Genomic DNA, 20,750 nt, shown 5'->3' on the forward strand with positions numbered 1-20,750 from the left:
CAAACAAGGAATCACTCCCTGAGACAATAGGGCGTCCAGGAGGTCGAATGGAATCCTTATGGATTTTGGGCAGGAGATAAAGTACAGGAGTAACAGGAAATTTCACCTGAAAAAATTCACTTAAATTTCTATCAATAATTTTTTTTTTAAAGGCATTGTTAATCAGAGTTTCCAGTTCACGGAAATACGTGAACTTAGGATCTCCTGATAAAGCAGTGTATACATTAGTGTCATCAAGTTGCCTTGTCATTTCTTGTAGATGAAGGGAGGTGTCCATAACAACTATGGCACCTCCCTTATCTGCCGGTTTGATTGTTAGATCACTAATATTCATTAATACCTTAAGTGCCAAATTTTCTACACATGTTAAATTTCTATCGTTAAATTGGTTGCTCTGCATTTTTTTTAAAGACTCAATTTGTTCCTTAATTAATAGAATATAGGTTTCAACTATAGGTTTCAACAGCATGGATATTCTGGGGAGGTTGAAATTTACTTTTATTATAGAACCCATAATCTCTAAGGTGGAACATCTCGTTAGTTGAAACTATAGATGCATCATTCACAGATTTTAGTTGATCAGAAAAATATACTTTTAAGTCTCAATTACCTAAAAAAGCATTCTAGATCTAGATTTAACCTAAACCAATCAATAGCATTATTTGGACAGAAAGACAGACCACGATTAAGCACTTTAGCCTGTGGCTCAGTTAACATATATGACGAAATATTCACCACTAGGTCTGGAGGGTTTTCTTCCTGGTCTGATATTGCCGTATCCCCCGTGCTGGAATCAACCTGCCTCTGATTCTGTTGGAGCTCATTCTTCCTCCTATGCTTCCTCCCGCCCCTGCAGGTTCGTTTTCTCCTGTAATAGGGGTGTCCATGTTGTTCCCTAAAAAAGGAATAGCGTATTGGTCATCAGAGAATTCTGAATCCGTAATATATGGCTCAGCTCCCCTGGTTCTACTTCTGGGTCCTCTTTCAATCCTACTGGGACCCCTTGGGCCAGCATCTTCACCCTGCCAACAATATATTTAGCCAGTAGTGTAGTCATCTAGGTCTCGCTGCCATTTCTGGCGCTTGGGCTTCTCAATTTCACCCCGGAATTTCTGTAGATATAGGGTAATCTTGTCCTTCAGAGTTGACAAATCCTGTGTAGACATCATCTCTTTTAACTGTGCATCTTTTTCACTCAGACGTATTTTAACCAGGTCAATCTCTTTTTCTAAGAACTCAAGGTTCAGTAGCAGGAGATCCTGAGAATATTTACTTGAAATGGCTTTGAATCTCTCCTAAACACACACATATATATATATATATATATATATATATATATATATATATACACACACACATATATATACACACACATATATATATATATATATATATATATATATATATACATATATATATATATATATACACACACACATTATATATATATATACACACATTATATATATATATATATATATATATATATATATATATATATATACACACACATATATATACACACACATATATATATATACACACACACATTATATATATATATATATATATATATATATATATACACACACACACATATATATACACACACACATATATATATATATATATATATACACACACACATATATACCGTATTTTCCGGACTATAAGGCGCACCGGATTATAAGGCGCACTTTCTATGAGCGCCTTGTAAGCAATCATGTTTCATATATAAGGCGCACTGGATTATAAGGCGCAGCACATTACCGTTAAATAAACCATTGCTCAGACTGCAAGTCAAAATTTATTACACTTTTTAACAATAACTTGCAACTGGTTCAGCTGTAATTGCAAATCAAAACGTTAAGGGTATGTGCACACACACTAATTACGTCCGTAATTGACGGACGTATTTCGGCCGCAAGTCCCGGACCGAACAGTGCAAGGAGCCGGGCTCCTAGCATCATACTTATGTACGACGCTAGGAGTCCCTGCCTCGCTGCAGGACAACTGTCCCGTACTGTAAACATGATTATACTACGGGACAGTTGTCCTGCAGCAAGGCAGGGACTCCTAGCGTCGTACATAAGTATGATGCTAGGAGCCCGGCTCCTTGCACTGTGTTCGGTCCGGGACTTGCGGCCGAAATACGTCCGTCAATTACGGACGTAATTAGTGTGTGTGCACATACCCTTACCGTACTTTTTCAGTTCATTCCTCCACCAGAAATCCATCAAATCCGTCATCTTCAGTGTCGGAGTTGAACAGTTGGGCGATTTCGGCATCAAGCATGGGGTCCTCCTCTTCATTATCCGAGTCGGTTTCGTTGCTGCTGCTAGGCTCTTCAGTGGTGATTCCAGCCTTCCTGAAAGCTCGGATGACACTGGAGACTGATACATTCTTCCAGGCATCCACGATCCACTGGCACATAGTGGCATAACTCGCACGGCGTTGCCTCCCTGTTTTGGTGAATGTGTGGTCACCTTCTGTCATCCAATGCTCCCATGCAGCTCGCAATTTAACTTTAAATGACCTGTTGATGCTGATATCTAGCGGCTGGAGCTCTTTGGTTAATCCACCAGGGATGACAGCAAGCTCCGAATTAGTTTTCTTCACTTGGGCTTTGACAGTATCGGTCAAGTGGGCGCGCATCGAGTCACAGACCAATAGGGATGGGGATTTGTGAAAAAAGCCACCCGGTCTCTTGACGTAGACCTCCCTCAGCCACTCACTCATCTTCTCCTCATCCATCCAGCCCTTTGGGTTAGCCTTAATGATGACACCAGCAGGAAAATTTTCTTTAGGCAAAGTCTTCCTCTTGAAAATTACCATGGGTGGTAGTTTCTGGCCATTAGCCTGACAAGCGAGAACTACAGTGAAAGATGACTTCTCATTTCCTGTGGTACGTATAGATATCGTACTGGTCCCTGTTTTCTCAACAGTACGGTTTACGGGGATATCGAAAGTGAGGGGAACCTCATCCATGTTAATAATGTGTTCTGGCTGGATATTCTTTTCATTTATCTTGGTTATGCAGTAGGTGCGGAAAATGGCCAGCTTCTCTTCATAATCCTTTGGTAATTGCTGGCACACAGTAGTTCTGGTGCGAATGGAGAGATGACGCCTTTGCATGAAACGAAAGCACCATGAAGGACCTCCTCGAAAGTCCTTGATCTCCATGTCACGTGCTAAAGCAGTGGCTTTGAGTCTAATAGAGACAGTGGAGACGCTTCTACATGCGTTTCTCTGTTCCATAACCCACTGTTCTATTTTGTCCTCCAACTGTGGCCACCTTGCTTTGTTTCCTCGGAAACTCAGTTTGGTCTTCTTTACTTGGCGGAGGTCATCTTCTTGTTTTCTCCACTTACGCACCATGGATTCATTAATGTTGAATTCTCTTGCAGCTGCCCTATTTCCATGCTCTACTGCATAACTTATAGCTTTAAGCTTGAAACCTGCATCATAAGCATGTCTCTTAACAGGAGGCATTTTTTGGGGTAGTGGGTATAGTTAACGCTAAAGCAAAGATATATTGCAAGGATCCTACAGAGCTGTAAGTATCACTCAGTGTGGCTCCTGATTACGGTGGCCGTAATGCTCAATCCATTTATGGATACTGTAAAAACCCAAGTGAAGAATAAATTCATAGGCGCACGGGGGGGAGGAGCATGGTGTGTGCTGTGGTATGCCGCCGCCGACCCCTGCCGCCCACGATAGAGGTAAAGGATCCTGTATGAACCCCTCTCTTTACTGTCGGGTTCATATATAAGGCGCACCGGATTATAAGGCGCACTTTCTATTTCTGAGAAATTCTCAACATTTTATGTGCGCCTTATAGTCCGGAAAATACGGTATACACACACATATATATATATATATATATATATATATATATACACTACTGTTCAAAAGTTTGGGGTCACCCAGACAATATTGTGTTTTCCATGAAAACTCACACTTATATTTATCAAATGAGTTGCAAAATGACTAGAAAATATAGTCAAGACATTGACAAGGTTAGAAATAATGATATTTATTTGAAATAATTATTTTCTCCTTCAAACTTTGCTTTCGTCAAAGAATGCTCCATTTGCAGCAATTACAGCATTGCAGACCTTTGGCATTCTAGCTGTTAATTTGCTGAGGTAATCGGGAGAAATTTCACCCCATGCTTTCAGAAGGCCCTCCCACAAGTTGGATTGGCTTGATGGGCACTTCTTGCGTACCATACGGTCAAGCAGCTCCCACAACAGCTCTATGGGGTTGAGATCTGGTGACTGCGCTGGCCACTCCATTAAATAGTTCTTGCATAATTTGGAGGTGTGCTTTGGGTCATTGTCCTGTTGTAGGATGAAATTGGCTCCAATCAAGCGCTGTCCACAGGGTATGGCATGGCGTTGCAAAATGGAGTGATAGCCTTCCTTATTCAAAATCCCTTTTACCTTGTACAAATCTCCCACTTTACCAGCACCAAAGCAACCCTAGACCATCACATTACCTCCACCATGCTTGACAGATGGCGTCAGGCCTTCTTACAGCATCTTTTCAGTTGTTCTGCGTCTCACAAATGTTATTCTGTGTGATCCAAACACCTCAAACTTCGATTCGTCTGTCCATAACACTTTTTTCCAATCTTCCTCTGTCCAATGTCTGTGTGCTTTTGCCCATATTAATATTTTCCTTTTATTAGCCAGTCTCAGATATGGCTATTTCTTTGCCACTCTGCCCTGAAGGCCAGCATCCCGGAGTCGCCTCTTCACTGTAGATGTTGACACTGGGGTTTTGCGGGTACTATTTAATGAAGCTGCCAGTTGAGGACCTGTGAGGTGTCTATTTCTCAAATTAGAGACTCTAATGTACTTGTCTTGTTGCTCAGTTGTGCAGCGGGGCCTCCCACTTCTCTTTCTACTCTGGTTAGAGCCTGTGTGTGCTGTCCTCTGAAGGGAGTAGTACACACCGTTGTAGGAAATCTTCAGTTTCTTGGCAATTTCTCGCATGGAATAGCCTTCATTTCTAAGAACAAGAATAGACTGTCGAGTTTCACATGAAAGCTCTCTTTTTCTAGCCATTTTGAGAGTTTAATCGAACCCACAAATGTAATGCTCCAGATTCTCAACTAGCTCAAAGGAAGGTCCGTTTTATAGCTCCTCTAAACAGCAAAACTGTTTACAGCGGTGCTAACATAATTGCACAAGGGTTTTCAAGTGTTTTCTAATCATCCACTAGCCTTCTAACACAGTTAGCAAACACAATGTACCATTAGAATACTGGAGTGATGGTTGCTGGAAATGGGCCTCTATACACCTATGTAGATATTGCATTAAAAACCAGACGTTTGCAGCTAGAATAGTCATTTAGCACATTAACAATGTATAGAGTGTATTTCTGATTAATTTAATGTTATCTTCATTGAAAAAAAACTGTGCTTTTCTTTCAAAAATAAGGAAATTTCTAAGTGACCCTAAACTTTTGAACGGTATATGTGTGTGTGTGTGTGTATGTGTATATATATATATATATATACATATGAACGCTCGTTCTCACTTATTGCCTTGCGTAAGCAGGGCAAGGATCAGCCGATTAACGATCAAATACTCGTTCATCCCGTTTATGCAGCACAAAATATTATATACACACTGGCCCTTTAAGGCCAGGAATGAGCTCATGTGCGCACCCTAGTGGTCACTGTAGGGCAGGACGGCTGCATGTGCTGGCATCCTCGGGCAGGAAAACGTCGGCTGGATGACAGGGGTCTGCGGTATGCGACTGTGGCTGCTACATTACCTCCCCCCCTTACGCCCCCTCTTCATGGATCCAGAGCGAGAGAGGAATTTGTTAACGAGGTTAGGGACATTAAGGTTTTCTTCTGCTCGCAGGACCTCTCCTCAGGACCAAACCCTCTCCAATCCACTAAATAGAAAGTCCTTCCTCCTACCCTCTTGCAGTCCAGGATCTCCTTTTCATCAAACACATAGGAAGAACCACTGGAAGCAACCACAGGACTAGGAGTCTTACTGTAGTGGTTCAGCACCACAGGTTTCAGGAGGGACACATGAAATTAGTTGGGGATTTTGAGGGTAGGATGTAGCCGAAGGTTCTAGGAGACAGGTTTTCTTTGTCTGAGGAACCTGGGAGCAAAAATTTGTACGATGGCACATTGAGACGGATATTTCTTGAGGACAGCCAGACTTTGGTACCCGGAAGATGCTGAGGCGGCTCTCTTCTTCAAGTATCCACTTTTCGTTTCATGCGATCGACTGCCAGCAAAATAGAGGACCGAGTCTGTTGCCAGAATTGTGGAAAGTCCCCAAATGCAGAGTCAGCTGCGGGTACCTGAGATTTAGCCAAAAGAGTTAGAGTGATTCTGGGATGTTGACCGTACACCATGTAAAATGGAAGTGGTGGACTCACTTGTGTGATTGTTGTATGAGAACTCGGCCCATGGAAGAAGCTGTACCCAGTCGTCATGCTGCATGGAAATGATGTGACGAAGATAATTCTCCATGATCTGGTTAATCCTATCGACTTGACCATTGGACTGGGGGTGGTAGGCTGAGGAAAAGTCCAATTTCACCTCTAGGAGTTTTCAGAGGGCTCTCCAGAATTTTGAGGTGAACTGAACGGGGATCAGACACAATGTGAAGGGGCATGCCATGCAAACGAAGTATGTGCTGAATGAACAGATTTGCTAGTTGAGGAGCGGAAGGTAGGCAGGTCAGCGGGATAAAATGTGCCATCTTTTAGAACCGATCCACCACCACCCAGACAGTATTGCATCCTGCTGAGGGGGGGGGGGGGAGATCTGTGACAAAGTCCATCGCAATGTGCTGCCAGGGAGCATTGTTTACAGGCAGAGATTGGAGTGAGCAACCTTGTTAGAAGCAGACACAGTGCAGGAAGAGACAAAGTACACAATATCTTTTGACAGCATGGGCTACTAGAAATTACTAGTTATCAGGTCTCGAGTTTTATGTACAGCAGCATGCCCAGCCAGTTTGGAGCTGTGTCCCCAGCGAATAATTCTTTTCATGTCTGCCAACCGAACAAAAGTCCTCCCCGGAGGGATGTCTCTAACTTGCTAAGGATTGGCAGTGACAAGGCAGGATGGGTCTATGATATATTGAGGGGTCTCCACAGTGTCCTCTATTTCAAATGACCTGGACAATGCATCGGCCCTCACATTTTTGTCAGCGGGATCGTAGATAAGCACAAATTGGAAACGAATGAAGAGCAGCGACCACCTGGCTTGATGTCTCCATTCCTTCAGAGCCAATTTGATGGCCAGTAACTCCCGATCCCCAATAGAGTAATTGCGCTCTGTGGGGGGAAAAAACACCTTGGCATTCATACCTTTCTCAGTAAGGGTAGAGGGATGGGGACCGTCCGTAAAGAGAAGTTTGGGATAAATTGCCGATAGAAGTTAGCGAATCTCAAAAAAATGCTGTATGGACCGCAGGCCCTGAGGACGTGGCCATTCCAGGATGGACTTTACTTTCTTAGGATCCATCTTGAGACCCTGATCCGAGACGATGTAGCCCATGAAGGACAGAGAATTTTTTTTCAAACGTGCACTTCTCCAGCTTAGCATACAGACGATTCTCCCTTAATCGCAGCAGGACTTGATTGACATGCCTCCGAAGTGTTGTCAGATCTGGGGAGAAAATCAAAACGTCATCGAGATAGACCATAACACAGACATAGAAGAAATCTCGGAAGACATCATTCACAAATTCTTGGAAGACCGCGGGAGCATTACACAGGCCAAAGGGCATCACCAGGTATTCATAGTGCTCGTCTCGAGTGTTAAACGCCGTCTTGCACTCGTCACCTTGACGGATTCGGATTAAGTTATAGGCCCCGCGCAAGTCTAGTTTAGAGAAGATCTTGGCTCCTCATATTCGATCAAAAAGGTTCCGAGATCAGTGACAAAGGGTATTTGTTTTTGACCGTAATCTGGTTGAGACCACGGTAGTCAATGCAGGGTCGAAGGGATCCGTCTTTTTTCTTTACAAAGAAGAAACCGGCACCAGCCGGGGAGGATGACTTTCGTATAAAACCCCTCTCCAGATTCTCCTTGATATAGGCCGACATGGACTGAGCCTCTGGCAAGGAGAGGGGTTTACCCATCCACGGGGCAGTGAAGCATTAGGAACAAGTTCAATCAGGCAGTCGTACGCCCGGTGTGGGGGAAGCATCTCAGTCTCCTTCTTTCAAAAGACGTCCGCATACTGTGCAAAATGAGTGGGTAATCATGTCAACGACTGAGACCTAGGAAGCAGGACAGGCTGAATCTGTAACAAACAGTGGTGGAGACATTTGGAACCCCACTGGAGAACTTCTCTGGAACTCCAGGACCGGATCATGAAGCCGGAGCCAAGGCAGACCCAGCAATACCGGATTGACCGCTTTGGGCAAGATGAGGAAAGTAATCTGCCCGGTATGAAGTGCTCCCACTTGGAGCTTCAGTGGCTTGGTCTTAGACAGGATGGGATCGGGCCGAGGAAGTCCATTCACCGAGGCAACAGCCAGGGGTGTCTCCAAGGGAACCGTCGGCAACTGGAGCTGACCCACTAAGTCCTGTTGGATAAAGTTTGCCGCGGACCCGGAGTCCAGGTAGGCAGAGACCCGGTGCGTCTACTCACCTGACACTATGGTCATGGGAATGGTCAATTTGTAAGAGAATTTATTATTTAGTCCGTTTTCCACCTAAGGTTGTCTCTCCAACCAATCCTAGGCGCTGGAATCTCTTTGGCTTTTGGGGACATAAACTCACAAAATGGCCTTCGAGGCCGCAATACAGACAGAGTCCCGAAGTGCATCTGCGTTGTTTCTCCTGGACAGACAACTGGAGATTGTCTATTTGCATAGGCTCCTCTGGTGGAACAGCTAGTGAGGGCTGCAGGGGTTGCTGGAATGTAGGAGCCAACCTAGGCAATCTTCTGACCCGGCGAATATCTTGAGACCGTTCCTGGATCCTCATGTCAATCCGGGTGGCTAGAAGAATGAGGTAATCTAGGGTAGAAGGCAGATCTGTAGCGGCAAGCTCGTCTTTCATATCGGAGGATAGACCCTGCCAGAATGTAGCTACTAAGGCAGCTCTGCAGCCACGGTACGGAACTGAATGGAGTACTCGCCCACAGAGGATTCTCCTTGCCGAAGGGTCAGCAGGGATGAGGCTGCTGAAGAGACTCTCGCCCAGGTTCCTCAAATACTGTGCGGAAAGTCTTCATGGGTCTCTGGTCCTCCACATTTCCAGATGGGGGTACGCCCATGCCTTGCCAGTAAGGAGAGAAATTAGGAATGCGATGCTTGCGTCATCGGAACAAAATGCTCCGTCATATAGAGTGAAGTGGATCTGACATTGGTTCAGAAATCCCCTGCAGGTCCTCGCATCTGTGTCGAAGCGGGGAGGTGGTGGCAGAGAGAATCGGGGATCGGTACTGCCTGGAGGTGTAGTAGGAGGAACAAGAGCAGGTGCCATGAAAGCTGGAGCTTGCGTATCCAGCCGATGTGCAATAATGTTCACCGCCTGGAGGAGTTGATCCTGTCATGACCGGAGGTCTAGCATATCTACCCACATGACTTGTGATGTTGTCATGGTCTTGGGTTGACCAGCGAGGTCCATGGCCTGAGCGTACTGTCACGATCTGTGGGTATGTGGACCCACTAGGCCGCACCGCCATAGCGGGGTAGCAGCTGGCCAAGCAACCGTGTACCAAGTCTATACAGAGTCCAAGCACAAGGGTACCTGTAATAGTCCAGACAGTAGCAGCGGCTTGGGCACAGATGGTACAACACGGCTCCAACACTAGAGAGGGCACAGGAACAAATACAGCACAGGATATAGGAAACAGGTAGCAGGGCATGGGAACACATGGAACTGGATACGACTAAGGAACCATTTACAAGACTAACAGAGGAATTCAAACAACGCTCAGGCAAGGAGTGAAGGGGCAGGGCCCTTTTTATAGTCTTGGGTGATCTGGGAGTAATTAGTTAATTCTTAACCTGTGTGCACGCTGGCCCCTTAAGGCCGGGAATGAGATAGTGCGCGCACCTTAGCGGTCACTGCAGGACAGGACGGCCGCATGTGCTGGCATCTTCAGGGAGGAAGACGTCGGCAGGATGAAAGGGGTTTGCGACCGCAGGCGTTACATTACAATTCCATTCTTTGATGCGGGCGTCTTTTTACGTGCCGTCTTTTGACAGCGACGCTTAAAATTACAACTCGTGGGAACAGAACATTGTAAAACCCATTGAAAGCAATGGGCAGATGTTTGTATGCGTAATGGAGCCGTTTTTTCAGGCGTAATTCGAGGCGTAAAACGCCTGAAAGCAGTGCGTGTGAACATACCCTAACTCTTCTCCCTCCAACTTTTACAACTAACTTGCATACTTGTTTCTCTAATTCAGTGTGGTAATGTCAGGTCCGTATTTCACACCGAATAACCACCTCTGTAAATTGAAAGCTGAAGGCATGCCTGGAGAGAAGTACACCACACAGAGATGTTTGGTACACAGCTTCCCTCTGTCAGCCAGGAGGAAGACTGAAAACTTTTTATTCAGAACAAAGAAACACAGAAAAAGACACATGCCTCCAGAGAGATGTGGGAGTGCCCAAGCCCCCACCGGTTTCACAGCTGTAACTTCTCAGACTCACTCTTCTTGCATTCCAGGGGGCGGTGTCTTCCATAGGTGTGTCCGACATGAACAAAGAACTTATTATATATCAGTATATTACACAAAGAACTGAAATGTATATACATATGTGTGAGGATAATATTTTTCAAACAATATACAGTGAAGGAAATAAGTATTTGATCCCTTGCTGATTTTGTAAGTTTGCCCACTGTCAAAGTCATGAACAGTCTAGAATTTTTAGGCTAGGTTAATTTTACCAGTGAGAGATAGATTATATAAAAAAAAACACAGAAAATCACATTGTCAAAATTATATATATTTATTTGCATTGTGCACAGAGAAATAAGTATTTGATCCCCTACCAACCATTAAGAGTTCAGCCTCCTCCAGACTAGTTACACGCTCCAAATCAACTTGGTGCCTGCATTAAAGACAGCTGTCTTACATGGTCACCTGTATAAAAGACTCCTGTCCACAGACTCAATTAATCAGTCTGACTCTAACCTCTACAACATGGGCAAGACCAAAGAGCTTTCTAAGGATGTCAGGGACAAGATCATAGACCTGCACAAGGCTGGAATGGGCTACTAAACCATAAGTAAGACGCTGGGTGAGAGAGAGACAACTGTTGGTGCAATAGTAAGAAAATGGAAGACATACAAAATGACTGTCAATCGACATCGATCTGGGGCTCCATGCAAAATCTCACCTCGTGGGGTATCCTTGATCCTGAGGAAGATGGGAGCTCAGCCGAAAACTACACGGGGGGAACTTGTTAATGATCTCAAGGCAGCTGGGACCACAGTCACCAAGAAAACCATTGGTAACACATTACGCCGTAATGGATTCAAATCCTGCAGTTCCCGCAAGGTCCCCCTGCTCAAGAACGCACATGTACAGGCCCGTCTGAAGTTTTCAAATGATTCTGAGAGTGATTGGGAGGAGGTGCTGTGGTCAGATGAGACTAAAATTTAGCTCTTTGGCATTAACTCAACTCGCCGTGTTTGGAGGAAGAGAAATGCTGCCTATGACCCAAAGAACACCGTCCCCACTGTCAAGCATGGAGGTGGAAACATTATGTTTTGGGGGTGTTTCTCTGCTAAGGGCACAGGACTACTTCACTGCATCAATGGGAGAATGGATGGAGCCATGTACCATCAAATCCTGAGTGACAACCTCCTTCCCTCCACCAGGACATTAAAAATGGCTCGTGGCTGGGTCTTCCAGCATGACAATGACCCGAAACATACAGCCAAGGCAACAAAGGAGTGGCTCAAAAAGAAGCACATTAAGGTCATGGAGTGGCCTAGCCAGTCTCCAGACCTTAATCCCATCGAAAACTTATGGAGGGAGCTGAAGATCCGAGTTGCCAAGCGACAGCCTCGAAATCTTAATGATTTACAGATGATCTGCAAAGAGGAGTGGGCCAAAATTCCATCTAACATGTGTGCAAACCTCATCATCAACTACAAAAAACGTCTGACTGCTGTGCTTGCCAACAAGGGTTTTGCCACCAAGTATTAACTCTTGTTTGCCAAAGGGATCAAATACTTATTTCTCTGTGCACAATGCAAATAAATATATATAATTTGGACTATGTGATTTTCATTTTTTTTTAAAATCTAATCTATCTCTCACTGGTAAAATTAACCTAGCCTAAAAATTCTAGACTGTTCATGTCTTTGACAGTGGGCAAACTTACAAAATCAGCAAGAGATCAAATACTTATTTCCTTCACTGTACATGGTAATGATACCTGACAGTCTCCCCTAAAAATATTATTACTCTATCCCTGAGTCTTGCCTAGCAACCTACCACTGACCACTCGAACCAGGCGGGTAGGGGTTTTGGATTTCTTCACCAGCTTGAGACGAGCTACTCCTGATGAGTGACCCCCCCTTTGTACCTGGACTTCCAAGGTGTCGGAATGGTCCTAACTTTCCCTATTCTCCTCAGGATAAAGGATGGTTGTCTTGATATAATCTACAAACCGCTGCTGGTTGTAATGTATATATAATTAATCCAGTCTACATTTTATTAATGGTAACAATTGTCGCACTGTCACTTACTGTCCTAATGGGACTTTTACCCCTGCAGATATAACAGGTCATGGGCAGCACAGTGACCTTCACCTCACACCTTCACATAAAACTCCTCAGATTGTAATTTGCAGCACCGTGGCATATTTACACACATTATAATTATAAACCTCAGACATTATAAACAATAGGGCCTCAACTAATAACATAATGCTATCACCCTCAGGTTTCGGGTCCCATCAGTTCATTGCCAGTCCTGTACACCATCGTCTTCTTCTTCTCCTGTCTTCTGCTCTTCACTGACTGTCACCCTTAGGGTAACCCACACAATTGTGGAGTCAGACTACGTTGGTGTCCAGTGGGGGAGTTATTATTACCCCCTCCTAGCCACTTACTTATCAATACACTTGATCCTGCTGACGGATTCACTCAGGTCTTTGGTCTTTACTTTGATATTTGCAGATGTCATCAGGACTTGGTTTGGTCCTTCTCATCTGTCCGACACCGTCTCCTTTAGTTTACGTCACCGGGCTGTACATAGCACCTCATGCTGTGAGCCTGGGGTGAGATCCCACGTAGGCGGATTAGTGGAGTTGTATTGTGACTATCAAACCCTCCGCATCTGTACTCTTCCTCTGGCAAGTTACTTGTCTGGGCGGCCGCTTAGAATTGTGACACTGCCGTCAGTTCATGATAAACGCGTTGTAGTGGCTCAGGCTGCGCCTGCCGCATCTCAGTTATGGAGTTCATCGTGTTAAAAGTCTTTTAGTTCATATTTACTGGCACTTGCTGGGGACCCCCAACTCTTGTCAATTGTTAAAATAAATACTAATCTGGTGATAACATCATCCGCATACATTATAAACGTTGTTCTAAGTACATACAATAATGTCAAGCCCTTAAATGACATCAAACACCTTTATATATATATATATATATATATATATATAAGGAAAAACTTCTCTGTTACAATGGACAGTGCACCTAGAAGATGTGTGATTACTGGGTACATTTCATTTGCACTTGGTGATACTCTTTCAGCAGGATTTGTACCTTGATCTCAGCTGATTGCCTAGAACATCTCCACCTCACAGAAACATACACAGATTCCACATGTTTATCTGAGAAGTGTCTTAAACCTATTTTTCTTACTCTAATCTGGTTCGTTCTACCTGGGAAGGCCTCTCAAGGTCGGTTCTCTTCGTGGGAGGCGGGTATGATAAGGTTGGCACCGGTCTGCCAGGACTGTTCTGTAGGCAAATCAAACAGCTCTAACAGAATTTAGCAGCATCAGCTGTAAAACCTGGGGCATACCAATTAGATCTTACCACATCGATCCTTGCAGTCTTGGGGCATATGTGAGGTCATACACCATCAATGCAAGTGCCATCAAGAGTGCCTTGGGTGTTACCGGTTCACCTTCCCTTATCCGTCCACATTCTGTTAGAATCTGGTTCTCACGCCTTCCGCTCCCAGTTGGACTCTTCCTGTGGAGAACAAGCTTTTTCATTGTATAAACATTAATTGATCTTAATCAAATAATTAATTTGAAGAAAAACATTAACAAATAGCATCGTTACATCAAACGTTCACACTGGTCAGTAACTAGAACTTACAAACTGATTCTTCTTCTTTATATACATATCTATACATACACATATACACTGCACAGAATTCTCTGCTCTAAAATTTCCCTTTCACAACAAAAATAAAAATAAACAAATAAAAATGTTTTCGAATGGGAATATTCCGCTTCTGTACCTTTTATCTGACCCATGACTCTAATAGTCCAATGCTAAGGCTGGTCTAGAACTTTACATAAAACTTAACCTCAGTATTTAATATTCCCACAACACTTCTTAAATACAGTTATTAAACAAACTAACCTTGGGACAATGTCTAGAGAACTGCTGACATCTTATCATTGTACAAACACCAGTTCAATACTTGGGATAACACTGTTACCCCGTCCCTTACACACAACGTCTGCAGTGGGGAAGATACCGGCCGGGCTTCAGGCCCACCTGAGAACAGATCTACACATATACGAGCACATTGTCATACACTTCTACCTCGGGTAGTTGTATGTTCTGCAGTCGCTGGGACGGGTAATCTGGCCGGGCTGCACTTTTCACAGGTACCTTTGCTGTTTTACCTATGTCATGCCGTGCGCACATCATGCTGGCTGCTACAAACCTAGTGGTGGCATTATTGTATCCAGGGACAAGCCAATTTACTGACACCTGGCTGCACATATCCTTGTTGTCAGGTCTGTCGTCTCTCGCTCTCTCAATTGGCTTACCCGATGATCCAATAAAGTTCCTACTACCAATGGGCCCATAATTGTGGGCGATGCCAAAAGCGTACCTAGAGTCAGTGTAAATGTCGGCCGTCTTACCTTTTGCCAGGTTACAAGCCTCAGCGAGCACCTCCAGCTCCGCTCCTTGAGATGAACAAGAAGGTGAGAGTGGTTTCTGGGTAATTTACCTGGTGCCTCGTATCCTGTCTTGTACATACTGTATAATAAAATCTCTTTATTACAAATTTACATTAGAAACCCATGTCACATATAGATAGAACATCTCAAAGGGGTGGCGTCTTCATCCTCTAAAATAAAACCAAATGTTATACACTTCTCCACACTCATCTGATAATCCAGAACACTTTGAGAATCTCACTTTTATCAGGTTCTGCAAATACTTGATTAATACAAAAAACAAATAAAAAATAAAAAATTCCTAAAAACTTTACATCAAATTAACAATGTCCAGACAATTTTTGTTTTGCCTTCTCCCCCATCTAAATCTGTAAAGATCCATCTGTAAGTGACGTCACCTCCTGTGTAACTTTGCTGGTGGGGGATGGTCTCTTACACAATACCTCATATTGGGTGGAGACTACAGCACAGCTTACCCAGTGCCATATTTACTGTTCTGGAAAGATCTGGAACCATCTTAGGCCTCATGTACACGACCGTAAAAACTCCCGTTATTACGGGTCGTAATTACGACCCGTAATAACGGGCTCATAGACTTCTATTGGCGACGGGTGCCTTCCCGTTTTCTCACGGGAAGGTGCCCGTGCCGTTGAAAAAGATAGAACATGACCTATTTCAGGCCGTAATAACGGCACGGACAGTCCATAGAAGTCTATGGAGCTCTCGTAATGACGGGTGGCTACATGTGTGCACCCGTCATTACGGCAGCGTTGCTAAGCGACGTCAGTAAATAGTCACTGTCCAGGGAGCTGAAAGAGTTAACTGATCGGCAGTAACTCTTTCAGCACCCTGGACAGTGACTACCGATCAGTATAAACCTGTAAAAAATAAAAATAAAAGACTTTCATACTTACCGACAACTTCCTGCTTCCTCCAGTCCGGTCTCCCGCCCGTTGCCTTGGTGACGCGTCCCTCTCGACATCCGGCCCGACGTCCTGGATGACGTTTCAGGCCATGTGACCGCTGCAGCCAATCACAGGTCAATCACAGGCTGCAGCGGTCACATGGACTGCCGCGTCATCCAGGGATGTCGGGCTGGATGTGAAGAGAGACAACGGCCGGGTAAGTATGAATTTCTTTAACTTTTATTACAGAAAAGGCTGTCCCTTCTCTCTATCCTGCACTGATAGAGAGAAGGGGCTGCCGATTAGTGCAGTGCTATTTTGCCGCCAAAAACGTGCCCCTAAATACGGGTGGAATACGGGTGACACCGGACCCATATTTACGGGCACGGGTTCGTAAATACTGGTGCAAAACGGGTGGAATACGTGTGACACCGGACCCGTATTTACGCCAGTATTTACGGGTGGGAAAAAATACGGTCGTGTGCATGAGGCCTTACACAGAAAAACCTCAAAATTTAGGTTACTCTCATACACATTTAATCTGGATTACTAATTGGGGTCTCATACACATTTTTAGATCTCCTGAAACCAAATTAATTAATTCAAAACAAACCAAAATTGTACCTGATCAGTTCCTTCACCATTCCCCCCTTTGTGGACTCTGCGAAAGTAATGTAGCAGAGTCCAAAACTACATCTCAACATAACAAAGTCGGGCACTAGTTTAACCCCCTGTAATGTACAACAGCCTGAAACAAAAATGATTTGATCTTTACAATGACATAACTCATGTGTGAAATAAAGAAAACAAAACAATTGTAGTTAGTTATTCAATAAAACCGAAAATATTATATCTGGTAATATTAATTACTGCAAACCAATAAACTGTATATAAAAAATAGGGAACGGTGGGGGGCACATACATTTTCAAAACCCCGTGTCTCACAGTATCTATAGTTTAATACATCTGAATTAACATCAAAATACATGAAATCTGATCACATCATAACACATAAATATCGTAACTTTTATAAACAACAACGCATGCGCAAAGAGAAGAAATTTATTTAGGTTTGTAGACATTACTTATATATATATATATATATATATATATATATATATATATATATATCTCAGCAGTGCATATTGAAATCCCTTTGTCTCATCAGCCCTGCAGACTGCACCCAGTCAGCCCCCCCTCCTCCTCCCAAAACACAGCATACTACAGGGGGGAGAGAGGGGGGGGGGTCACACACTCACAGCTTCTAACAGCGTCTAGTCTCACAATCTTAACACTTTCAATCAAGGCAAATCAACATACGTATCTGCAATCATTCATCACACCATTGTATAGGAATTATCTACGTTCAAAACATCAAACACATAATGTGTAACAGTGTCCAATCTGTCGGCCACCATCTCTATATTATGATGGCGTGTTGCTTCATCAGAGAACAGCGTCCTGTACACTAGCATGGAACCTAAAAATAGAAAAGACACTAAAAATGACAAAATTAACAAGGCGATTATTTCATACTGATTTGGTTGGGCCGGGCGTGGCCACATCAGGGGTGGGTGGTGGGGGGCAGCCTCTCCCATTGGAAACACAGTGCGCAGCTGTGAGGGGGGGTTTCCCACCCACAATGAGGACACACTCAACATGAGGTACGGACACCATTACCGGGCATCGGCTGGTCCTGTGTTTTCTAATACATATAACATACAATACCTTTCTTATTCCTAACTTCCATTCACTTCACCAAATCATGAATAGGATCGGGTGATCCTGATGATTTGAATATGGACCGTTCTAACAGTCTATATTATACACGGAATTTATATAACAATCTTCGGTCTACAACTCTCTGGTCTGGCCACTATATTACCTACAAATCTATTATTATTATTCAGTGCATTGCATTGCACCCCGCGTGCACCTGTCTCACGTCTTATCACACATCTTATCAGTGCATTGCACCCCGCATGCCCGCGTATAGGACAGGTTATAATACTATCCACGACTTATCACACATCTATATTGTGTCCGCGTATTTTCTATCTAGTCCCTAATTACCAAGAGGATGGTTAGTCGGGCGCAACTAAGGTCTCACAGGTTTTTGACCTCACAGCGGAAAATATCACCTCTGTCGCCTGAGATAATCCAGGAAATCAACAAAAGGGTTCTACAGATCGCCACAAGACTGTCCACTAACACAGATAAGTCGAAGATTCATAAAATCAACTCGCTTACCGTGTTGCGGAGGTGATCAAATTCCTTCAGTGGGCAACTTTGAGTTATCTGTTTCACCCTGTGATTGTCGATTGTCCGGATTTTGATATTTCCTCGAGTGAGGCCCCACGTTCGGGCGCCAAATGTCAGGTCCGTATTTCACACTGAATAACCACCTCTGTAAATTGAAAGCTGAAGGCATGCCTGGAGAGAAGTACACCACACAGAGATGTTTGGTACACAGCTTCCCTCTGTCAGCCAGGAGGAAGACTGTAAACTTTTTATTCAGAACAAAGAAACACAGAAAAAGACACATGCCTCCAGAGAGATGTGGGAGTGCCCAAGCCCCCACCGGTTTCACAGCTGTAACTTCTCAAACTCACTCTTCTTGCATTCCAGGGGGCGGTGTCTTCCATAGGTGTGTCCGACAAGAACAAAGTACTTATTATATATCAGTATATTACACAAAGAACTGAAATGTATATACATATGTGTGAGGATAATATTTTTCAAACAATATACATGGTAATGATCCCTGACAGTATCAATAAGAAATTCTGCAGTTTCCACCTATCTCTTTGATTATTTTTTTTACCTTGATTGTGGACCAGGACACATCTCCTATACTCTTGTTACCATAAACTTCTTCAATAGCAACTGCGTTCCATTCACTGTTGGTAGTAGGCTTTGTCTTATTACTTCTAATAGGTTTTTATATACGAGGTTAGGTACAGACAGTTGTTTAATTTTTGTTTTGCTTTATGTTGTATGGTGTTTTGCTGTTATAGCAGCACTTTTTTAGTACAACTATTGTATCTGATTCAGGAAATGTTTTGCTATGAACTTGTACCTTTTTTTAACAATGATAACATGGCTTTACATCTTTCTGGATTTGCATAGCCTTTCATGAAGTTTTTGTACTACTTGGAAAGTGTCAAAAAACTGAATAAAAACAGTTTAAAAATAAACAAAATGTAACCGTAAAATCACTTTAATCTGGCATCAATGGAACCTGATAGGTGTCGGTTTTCAGATATTCTGGATTAAAATATCAACGCAAGATCTCTTTGATTTTTAAATAGGGGAATTTCCTCATTGTTCCTCTCTGCTAGTATTCTCCTACTGGTTTTAAAATTCCATATTAAATCTCAGTTACGTGCTTGAAACAAGATTCCGTTTCTGGATTATCGGATGTCAGATTAAAGGAATTTTCTCTGTATAAAACTTTTCTGGCTAATACAATGTTTAAACAAGGTGTTGAAGTGCTATACAATTTTCCTCCATTTCTGAATATTGATCCATATTATGTTTTCATAAAAAATCCATAAAACTAATTAAATCCTGTGAGTCATTTTGTATATATGAATATCTGGTTGGTATGGGCTACACGTAAAGAGGTTGTATTACATGAGGAAAAACATAGCTGCTTTCTTCTGTAAACAGTGCCACTCTCGATGGATTGCACTGGAAATTACAGCTCATCTGCATTGAAGTGAATGGGACTGAGATGCAGTACTGCACACAGGCCATGGCCAATAGTGGTGCTATTTCCAGAAGAAAGCTACCATATATTTTTTTCTAATCTCATAATACCCCTTACATTTTGGCATGGCATTCACTGATCTCAACTGACTTTGTTATTTTTCCTTTCTTCCTAATGAAGAGTCCAGGCAGGATCCTACCTCAGAAGACAACTGATGAACACCTCATACTGGACAATAGAAAAGAAGGGAAGATAACAAATCTATTCTTGTGTCACTAGCTTTAATCATGGATAATCCTACCACAAGAAGGATGCAATTAAAGATCACCGCACATGTTGAACTCCAGTAAAGTTTCTGATTATTCCAAGGGCACGTCATGGACTGAACACAAAAGAGAGATAGTCTTTATACATAATTGCTGTCGATATCACAGGATTGTCCATTAGACTTCTGTTCTATGTATAAAGTACCAAATTTCACCTCTGTTCAACCCATGCATGGATTGAGCACTGATTTAACATGTCATTATCTTTTTGGTACAGAATATTTAAATACTGTAAAGTCTAGGAGACTATGTATTGTGAATACACTGTAAAGTAAAAGCACAGCAGAAGTGATGCAGGTACGGTCATAGACCATAAGACATGTCTGCGGGCCAGAGCATGTTCACTTTGTTGTACAAATCTAGTAATTCTGAACTAATTTGTTAATCCCCTTGTCTATTTATATCTGACAGTGTTGTGTAAGAAATTGTGATGGTTGAGTCATTATGATTTTTATGCAAGTGTTTGGATATTACAGAATAAACGGTGTGAAATCTTGAAGTTGTACCTTGTGATTTAAAAAGGGATGAATGAGAGGGAGTACAAAAGCTTAGTGCTTTTAAGGGTTGTGCCAAGCACATTTCTGTCTGAACCATGACTTACCCAGTTATAGTTTGATAGAATCTCAATATGCTCAGTGCCATTCACTTTCATTTCAACTACACTATAACTCTAAGGTCATGTTCACA

The 20,750-nt window shown here is 43.1% G+C and overlaps 1 protein-coding gene across 1 annotated transcript in view; it reads left to right on the forward strand.

Annotated features, from left to right (window-relative positions):
• EGLN3 (egl-9 family hypoxia inducible factor 3) overlaps positions 1–20,543 on the forward strand; it is a 47,103-nt gene extending 26,560 nt beyond the window's left edge. The window contains exon 5 of the mRNA XM_075843287.1: positions 19,918–20,543. Coding sequence (XP_075699402.1) covers positions 19,918–19,952 — 35 coding nt within the window. The 3' untranslated portion in view covers positions 19,953–20,543. The remainder of the gene's footprint in view (positions 1–19,917) is intronic.
• Positions 20,544–20,750: the final 207 nt, after the last annotated feature.

This window comes from Rhinoderma darwinii, chromosome 12, assembly GCF_050947455.1.
Source record: "Rhinoderma darwinii isolate aRhiDar2 chromosome 12, aRhiDar2.hap1, whole genome shotgun sequence".
NCBI classification, from domain to species: domain Eukaryota; kingdom Metazoa; phylum Chordata; class Amphibia; order Anura; family Rhinodermatidae; genus Rhinoderma; species Rhinoderma darwinii.